At 34.5% G+C, this 9,872-nt stretch overlaps 2 protein-coding genes across 2 annotated transcripts; one reads left to right on the forward strand and one right to left on the reverse strand.

The window, feature by feature from the left end:
- The first annotated feature begins 446 nt into the window (after positions 1-446).
- On the forward strand, positions 447-5,229 carry LOC108204244 (uncharacterized). The gene is made up of 6 exons (XM_017373591.2): positions 447-738; positions 829-885; positions 2,568-2,721; positions 3,451-3,548; positions 3,637-3,702; positions 4,829-5,229. The coding sequence occupies exons 1-6, from the start codon at positions 619-621 to the stop codon at positions 4,865-4,867; spliced, it is 534 nt and encodes a 177-aa protein (XP_017229080.1). The 5' UTR covers positions 447-618; the 3' UTR covers positions 4,868-5,229.
- Positions 5,230-7,852: 2,623 nt separating this feature from the next.
- On the reverse strand, positions 7,853-9,157 carry LOC108193712 (large ribosomal subunit protein eL37z). The gene is made up of 4 exons (XM_017360502.2): positions 9,024-9,157; positions 8,784-8,928; positions 8,194-8,295; positions 7,853-8,096 (listed from the first exon to the last, which is right to left on the reverse strand). The coding sequence occupies exons 1-4, from the start codon at positions 9,024-9,026 to the stop codon at positions 8,053-8,055; spliced, it is 294 nt and encodes a 97-aa protein (XP_017215991.1). The 5' UTR covers positions 9,027-9,157; the 3' UTR covers positions 7,853-8,052.
- Positions 9,158-9,872: the final 715 nt, after the last annotated feature.

The following is a 9,872-nucleotide window of genomic DNA, read 5'->3' on the forward strand; positions in this document are numbered from 1 at the left end:
AATAAATACATTAATATCATATTTTTATTTACAAAAATAAAATTTTAAAAATAATATTCATAAATGTGGGTCAAAACTCTTAAAACTACGTGAAAAAAGTCAAATGATTATCATATTCTAATAGATGGAGTATTTTTCATTTGAGAGCTGATATATTTTTCAAATTTGACTTTTTGGACCTCCGTTACTCTACGATCGGTAGTCGGTAAAGTCACCGTATTAATCGGGGATTAATTTGATTGATTGGGATTAATCGAATGATTAACGAAATAATTGATTATTTAATCAGTTCGGCGAACTACGAAACAAGGATTAATCGTGGTTAATGAATGACTTTTAAACGACTATCGGTAATAGTTTAATAGTAATTTTTTGTAAAGTAAAGATATAAAACTAAATAAAATAATTAATAATTAAATAAATAAAAAGGAAGGAAATTGTAAGGTAAAGAGAAGTCGTCTATATGCAGGCGGCCCAATAGCACAGTCTTGGGTGTGTAACAACAACTAGTATTACTCAGACTCGGAACAGATCACTAACTTGGATCCATAAATCTTCAGAGATTCAATAACCTATTACACACACATCACACCAGTGTGTGTTTTGTGAAACAACAAGATGGACAAAGGTAAAGGATCAGGACGCAGATGGGCCGTTGATTTCATCGACAATTCTACTAATCCTTCTTCTCGTGATATCCCCGATCCTCTCGGCTTCTCTCGTTCTTCTCACGATCAGGTTTCGATTCTTCTCTCGCTCTACATCCTCTGTTCTATTCTTCTGTCTTGTTTTTCGATTTGTTTATGATTCTTGATTTCTGTTGCTCAGGATGATTCAACGTTGAGTAAGCAGAAGAAAGATGCTGAAGCTAATTGGAAGTCCCAGGTCTAATATCTCTTTTCTCCAATTTGTTCAATTCTTTTCGAATTAGGTTATATGTGACTCAATTTCTCGCAAGTGTTTGTAATTGCCGTTTATATTGTAGCTATTTGTTGTTTGTGATTTTTATTTTTGGTTTGTAGGTTTGACTTTTTGTAAATGATGATACTAGATCGTGTTAGGGATTACAGGAGAAAAATTGCCTTCATTTTAACCAAAGTTATAAGCCACAAACTAAATCTCGAGCCATTTGACTAGTTCACTTAAATTGACGAAAGATGATGCAGGATAACAATTGAAAGTTGTCTAATGGTAATATAATTGGCGGGAACTAACATATAGGAAAAAGTTTGATGTGGAGTAATAAAGCGAGAAACACAGTAACCGTCATCCAAGACTATAAATGGAAAATAACGAAGCTAATGGACAAACTCCGTACGCCATTAAAGTAATCCACTACCAGCTAACAATGAATAAATGATATCCATCTCTAACGTTGTCTATGGTTGGATGATCGTATTGGGAGGGAATGAAATGTAATTAATACTATTTTAAGCATAGAGATATCGATAACTGTATACTTTCTTCCATTTCATATTCCGGAATCTATATTAGAAGTTATAACGCAAAACCCCCAATTTGAGAAGGAATATTCCATTCGCAATCGCAATCGCAATCCTGCTCATTTCTTCACAAATCTCATCATTGAAAATATGAACACTGTCATTATCTTTTACTCTTCCTTCCTACCTTAGTTGTTTTCAATGTAAACCTCAATTTCTCTTTCCTTTTTATTCCATTCCATTCTCCCGAACCAAACCGGGCAAAACTTTTATATAGTATACTTATAAATTCTTACCATCTACAAAAAGTTCATCAGACTGTAGTATATGATGCAAAATCAGTTTGTCTGTGTGCAGAAGCCCAAAGCGGCACAAGGTTTATAATTAATACTGGACTTTGAGAGTGTCCACATGGCTAGAAGTAGGATTGTGAATTAGGCAAAGTAGCTAATGAAGAAGGTGCATGAAATGGAAAAGTACCAAAGGGTCAATGGAAAAGGGTAAAATCTTCCACATTAGATATAGGACCTGTCATCATATTACTATATCACTAGCAATATTTAACTCATAATTATTAGTAGTTTAGTACTAATATTTTTTGGAAAGAAGAATGGAAGCATCGTCTTAGCATGCACTTCCCTAAACATACTACAAAGTACTCTCTCAGTATCGTGTCACAACATTATTTGTTCATTTTTGCTGTACTCCCTGAAATCTGGGATGAACTTCTGCAACATGCTTTAAATTTATGTTAAAAAGTCTATTTTTCCTTGCAAATTAACTAAAAAATGTTGGTATGTGCCACGCTAGCCTAACTAACACCCTATATGTTCAGTATGAGAGGTCAATGGTTTCAAGACTTGCTGAAAAGCATGTGTGTGTGAGTGTTTGTATAGTTTTTGTGATCGACTAGAAGCAAAATAGAAATCCGTCTTTTGGCTTTAGCATTTTAATTTTTAGATTACTTGGAGGGAGTTTAACGTTTTAGTCATCCCTAATTTGTATGATCAAGATTTGCTACTTGGTTTCTCTCAGTAATTTATTATACTGGTTTTTTGTATTTTTCACTTTTATCTGCTCGTGATGATGATTAGTAGTAAACTCATAGCTATTGTATTCCTGCAGAAAGCATGGGAAGTGGCACAAGCTCCTTCCAAGAATTTGTTGATGATGGGCTTTATGATGTGGATGGCTGGAAGCACAGTGCATTTATTCAGCATCGGTATCACGTTTTCTGCTCTTTGGCAGCCCATAAGTGCGCTTCAAGGGGTTGGGAAAGGTAACACTGAAAGCTACATAACTTTATACAGCTTCTGGTTGTGTGTGTCTCTGTGTCAGTTTTAGATTATATTGTCAGCCTGAGCTGCATTAGTGAAATAGAAGATGGTTCTGGGTGCAGGTTGTGGGGTAACTTGATATATTAATTAAGTTCCTAATTTTAGGTAATAGGTATATGACATCAATTATATAATTATGCTTGAGAAGTTTATTTACTTTTCTTGAAGCATCTGGTATCATCACATGCTGATAAAGGTAGATAGCATGACAGTCCACACAAACCTACATAGATACATTTATAATCTCAGATATGGTTTTACTGTGTTCTAGTGTAGACACATTCGTTATTGTAGATATCATTTTCCTGTGTTATAGAGCTTTTAACAGATCTATTGCTATCTCTTTGCTTGAATTACACACCTGTGACGTCATTGTTCTGATTACTGATTATGTATATTTTCTAGCTATGAATATGAACATCACAGAACTGATCAAAAATAGCATAATAAAATTTGATCAAGAGAATTGCTGGTGTAGCAGTGATAGAATAATATTCGGATTTTGTCTGTTAGAAACTTCTAATTGATATTATCAAATAGCTTGGGTAAATAGTTATACTCAAGTTTTAGCATTTGTATGCTATACCCTTATGTTATCGCCCTATGTTATCGTGTGCGCATTATGTTACTTCTGCATCTCAAGTAGGTCTTTTTTAAACCTTCTGTTACAGTTTTCGAGCCTTACAAGGATGGGAGAGTTGATCTCCTTGGTCCCAAACTACTCTACATTGCGCTTAATTTGGCCGCTCTAGCACTTGGTGTCTGGAAAGTAAGAAAATATCCATCGCATATATGTGGTACACCAATTATTTGGATATAATCTGAGTGGTTTGTTCATTTCACACTACTTGTGGCAGCTCAATACTCTGGGTCTTCTTCCAACCCATGCATCAGACTGGGTGTCATCTTTACCTCCTGCCCAGGTTTGTGTCGCCATTTTTCTTTTATGTTTATTTTATTGTCTTTGCTGTTATTTTGAAGGTATGATCAAACTATTGTAGCAGTGTAAGCTTATAGTAGGAATATCGACCTTCAATGGGACCAAAATGTAAAAAAAATTTAAAGAAGTGAACTTTAATGGTTTTGAATCAATGGCCTGAATGTCACACTCTATCTATTCCGTGGTCTAATGAATTGTAAGCGACAGAGTCCAGAGCATTGTGCATCTATCATCTGAGCTTCTTTGCTTGTGATTCAGGCTTTGTAATTTGTACTCTAAGCTTCCTTAGTTAAAATTTAAGCTTTATATTTTGAAATATAATCTAAATACTCTTTTATTGATAGATTCAGCACATGTTGGTTACTTATACTTTACATATCTAAGAATAGAATATGAAAGAGGTGTGCACATACACACGCAAGTGCACAGAGCGATAAAGACGTGCATGAGAGTGTGCCCCCTTCGTTTTATGTTAGATAGCCATAACAATCATATGTGTAGATGGAACACACAAGTAACAATGTAAGAACATACGAGGTACAAAATCAGAACATACATACTGTTGGGTGAATACTCTTTTTAGGAAGGAAAATGTTTCCATTCCACTGATAATGCAGTTATTTGATTCCAGTCATTAATAAAGATAGCAAACAAACAATTTGATATCCATTTGTAGCTAAGTTTTGGCTTCATACACCTTTGAATTGATGCTTTGTTCATCTGGGCTCAACTTTTTCTGAGTTGGTGCTTTGATTATTTTTGCTGATGACAGAGAGATTCATAAAACTTACCATGCTATCTTTTTATGTCATATATTGAAAAGCACACTGAGAGAGCCACGTTAGCACTCCTGTAAGATTCTGGTATGTAATTTCTCCATCCATGTGCCGAGAGATATTGAGAGAAGACATTCATCTAGTTAGAGAAACAAAATATTCAGTAAATTAGGGCTAATACACATATATTTAGGCTTATATACTGTTAAATGGGTAATTTTGCCACTATATTCATGCATCAAGGTTCAATCATTTGATACTTGTTGGGTGATATATTTTTCAAAGTATAAATGTTGGGTTACACACTTACTAATATATCTTTCTCATTTGCAGGAAGTTGAATATTCTGGCGGTGGCCTGCCTTTGTACTAGGCGCTCGTAGTTTTTATATCCATCAAGAAGAGTTTCTTGGATGATGGACGTGTCTTAATGTCGGCGGCGGCGGCATTGAAGCCAATGACTGGGTTATGTATTTGAGCTTTATAAGCAGCAGACTAATAGTTTTAAGAACTTTACAGAACTGTATGTGCTCAAGGAAGATAGGTTATTAACGTTTGGCATGATGACTACTTTAGCACATTCCAGTCGTACTGAACTATGTGGGCAAACATTGAGACGCAGAATTGAAATAGTAATGTTGTATTTAAATTAAAGAAATGTTTTATACTGGTATTAAGCGTGAGAACTTATTTTGCCAATTATCTTTTATGAGAAAACTATGGTTCTAGGTTGAATTTTTAAGGTGTTTTGTCAGAATCGTTTAAGCAGGTTTCAATTACTAATATAGTAATGCTGTCGACCCAAAGAGAAGCCAACTTAGTGAGGGGTTTGATTCTTCACAGTGATTAAAACAAATCGAGTGCTTTTTCTTTAATTTGGAATATGTGAAGACCCTTGAAAAAACAATTTGGAAGGATGAGCCGACACATCTTTTAGGGGCCGTTAACAGGATTGGGAATGATGTAGAAACCCTAGGGGTGGGAAAAGGATGATTTAACCACCTAAGAGGATTGGGGTTCCCATTTTATACCACCAAATAACTAATCCAAACACCCATGCATGGGATTGAGGTTCCGATTCCTGTTAATCGGGCTCATTAACCATGAATTAAACACCCCTTTAGAAGGGAGTGCTTCGGTAGGCTGCTTGTAAAAGGGAGCAGTGACTAAGTAGTGTAGTAATCCAGCCACCATCCGGAGCTCCCACTAAGCTTGAAAGAAGAAGATGATGTTATTGATGAGGATTCTCTATGTATACTTGCAACAAATCAGTTGCAGGCACTTCCATTTTTACCTGTACTGGTGATGATATAACTGTCACAAGACTTGTGCGGACCCACACGAATAAAGAACTACAAACATAATTTACATAAATACCCCTCGCTCTACTACCACGCTCTGACAGTGATATTTACGTTTTTATTCTTTGTCATTTTTGTGCGAAGAACCTGGGTTATGAATGTAACGATTGTGATTTTGATGAGTGCGTTGTTTGTGCTTTTGTTTCCTCTTTTTTTGAACTTAATCATGAAGGTCATGGGGAACATAAAGCTGAAATCACAGAGGGAAGCTTTGTTTGAGTGTGATGCTTGTGGAGTGAATCCACAAGGCCTGTAGTTTGTCTCCATTAATTATTCGAGCTCCTATTTAACACCATCACCCTCTCCATCTTGTATATTCCATTTCTGACATCCGTCGCCATTTTCGACCAGATTGCAACATCTCTAAAAAAGTGATTTACAGACACAACTGGTTCTATTATTGTCACCTGTGCACATACTTTTGTGCATATGACATGTACTTGTGTCATCTCTTAACTAATTTCAATTTTATGTTTTCAGAACTGAGATTTAAACGGATGGCATTGGTAATTAACCTGATGTGGTACAGTTTCCTCTGGACAGCAAAGAATCACTGCTTCATCTCATCATACTTGTGTGGCAAGCTCCTAGTTAACTTTCAAGGTGGAATAGGAAACAGTACAGCCATATCGACAATACCAAAGATCTAAAAATTGATTCAAGAGCATTAGAGTCACATTAGCCATCCTTGGAGCAGCTTCGCATGATGGACAAATTCTATGGCTTTGTGCATTGTGAAGTTTGTGACGAATGGATTCTTCTATGAATGCGACTTCTGATATTAAAATTTATCTGTCCATTGGTTGTAGCAAACTAATGATCAACTAGAAACTACTTGCCATCCTCTGTAATACACTTGCGAACATTATGTTCTCTTTCTCCACTCCGACTATAAGTTGTTTCTTTCTCCTATGTCGGAGCAAACGATTATTTGCTATGACACAGTCGCGTAGATACATTTTCCTGTTTTGTCAAGTGTAGAAATTGTGACTGCATGACTAATGGATTCTTCCATGACTTAGACTTGTGTTATTAAAATTGATATCTGTAGCTCATATCAAACATGAATCTCACCAACACCACCCCTTGTTCCCCAACCAGTCTCACAATTCGTATGTAGTTTATGCAGATGGCCGAAGAATCAATAATGTGAAAAATGTTGTCAAATAAAAACAATCATTAACCAAAGATTGCAGCAAGACCTAAAGTATTTTCTTATAACCTAAAATTCCAAAAACCATACACATGCTCAGGAAATTCAAATGTGCACTGACTAAATGACATGATGGATTAAAGCTAAATTTAACATGCAATTCATTTCCACATGGATCCCATCACCATATGAAAATGCTTAATCTATATAATTCAAAACAATGTTCTACAGAATACATTTTCAAGACTTTTCTGGGAAACCAAACAACGTGTAATATATGTAACTTGAAATTCCTCTTTAATTGCAGGAACTTGCAATAAGCATATACAGATGTAAGTTCTTAAAAAAAAAAAACAAAAGTATATACAGAAGCTCAAATTTATAGCAACAAAATGATATCATCATTATGAATTATGCCCCTGAATATACTTCCATTGGGGAAAATTCAAGGGCATAAATTCATTTTACAAGACTCAGCTATGTATGATACTTATTTAAAGAGGACCCATCATGGACAACGAATATAACATCCATATATGCCTCACACAAAAAAGCTCGAATGTGAAATGCACAGAAACCACAATGAAAGTATAAAGGGTCCTTTGGTTCAATTGTTGTGGAATCACGGATGAGTTTTGTCTATTCCAGACCTATACCTGTTGTTTGGTTGGAAAATATAAAATTTGAAACTTGTACCTTAATCACACAAGGTATGGGCTTTAGATACCATACCTTAAACCCCCAATGTATGAGTTCTTAAAAAAACATAATACACACGTCCAAACCTCCAACTTTTAACTTTAAAAGAATAGATAATCAGTATATGTAAAATTGCAAATTTAAATTGAATTACACAACATGCTCCATCAAATATATTATGCTTCTGTTGCAAGGCAAACTTAACACATCCATAGAGTATTACGAAGGTGGGGATGGGATATAAGTCCAACCTGAGGTACAGCAAAAAGCTACATATTCCAAAATCAATAACTTGAGTTTAATATAAAACAAAGAAATCTGTGAACTATCTTCATCAATGAACTTTTAAGATGCTGCAATTCCCTTGGTTCTTGGAGTTGCTTGAGTACCTAAATAATTTAAAAAAAAAAAAAAAAGAAATTGAAGAAATCAAGTACAAAGTAATAGACAGAAACCTAGAGGATAGGAGAGAAGAATCATAATTACCTTCTCTAAAATTGGACTTGAACCTGCGGGGAACATGTTTAAGGTACCTCATACGACCAGTTCCTGTTGTCTTCCTTCTGATGGCCTTTTCACTCCAATTATCTGAAACCAAAACCATTAATGATCAACCTTTAAAAAGCAAAAAAAAAAAAAACATTAATCTACAGAAATAACTAGTTTAATATAAATAAATATATCTGGCCGCCTGGTTAAGATAAATTACTGATCCACACGACTTGTAAAAAAAACAATATCAGCAGAATCACAGAGCAATCCCTAGAGAAGATTAAAGATACAAAATGAAGCAATCTCTTCCATAAAACCCGCATCTTAAAAGTAATTAAAACCCGAGGCCAAAGGGATTTGGATAGACAATGTTTGTTTGGTGGAGATTAAAATCCCATTCCAATTGTATGATAGATTGAGTCAGTTTAAATGTAATTCAGAAGTAAGGTAATACGCCGGAAATTATAAGCATTGCTACTTACAAGCAAATAATATACGTAAATTTCAGTCAAAATTTGATCGATTTGACTCGACAGGACATGTAATTTGAAACGAGTAATAAAAAAACAGAGAGCGGAAGATACATTTGCGGATACGGGCAGCAGGATAAGCACAAGCAGAGCAGCGGCTCTTCTGGAGATGAAAGCTCCTCCGGCCGCACCTTACACACAGTGTGTGTGTTTTGTTCCTCCTCTTCCCGAAACTTCCTGTTCCCTTTCCTGCTTTTCCCTGTCAAAACAATACAATACAATCATTCCTTTTAATTCTATCTTTACATACAATACAATTGTTGTATGTGTTGTAGACTCATCAAAATTGCTTACCATTTTGCTCAAACCCTAGAAACTTGAGGACTTAAGTCTTCGTTGCAATTTATACTAGTGAATTAGGGCTTTGGTCAAGGATGTTTCATATGGGCCGCGCTTTTTTTCCTCAGCCCGAACCCGACCCGTTGTCGGATTTACTCGAACAAATTTTGAAAGTAACAAACAATTATCCGACTGCTCAAAAAACAGAAAATTATCCGGCTGATCTGAAATTAAGATTTTATTTTAAAATTTTCAAATTTATTTAATTTTAAATAATTTTATCTTAACCCGAAATCAAACAACATAAATATGACTTGTTATCCCAAATTGTCACAAAGGAGTTCTGCCCATTTTTCCCCACATATACCAATTAAATATGTTTATTTTATATTCATTTTTGGTTTTTCGTTTTATGCATAAATATTTGTATTCACTTAACCGCACAACATTTTTATAAATAAACTATTTATGACTGACAATCTCGTCTTTTAAGTTGTGACTACTTAATATAAAAAGGGTATGTCAATCAAGCTAATCTTATCAAAACCTTTTAATTTATCATTTCAATTTGTTAAACTAACATTCATGAATTACCGCATCAATATTTATATTTAACATATAATAATGGGCAACTTTTAAAAAAATATTATGCAAAAGATATTTTTAAAACAAATAAATTTACAACAAACGTATTTTAGATAATTAAATCTAAAAAATAAAATAATTATGCAAGAGTAATTTATGAGATAGGGATAATTTTGTATTTTGAATTTAAGAACTATCTATCTGTACTGTTCAAATTAAAATATTATGGACCTACTTATATAATCAAGTATCTTTTTTAGGTAAAACTATTATCTTTTT

The sequence above is a fragment of the Daucus carota genome, chromosome 1 (genome assembly GCF_001625215.2).
Source record: "Daucus carota subsp. sativus chromosome 1, DH1 v3.0, whole genome shotgun sequence".
NCBI lineage: Eukaryota > Viridiplantae > Streptophyta > Magnoliopsida > Apiales > Apiaceae > Daucus > Daucus carota.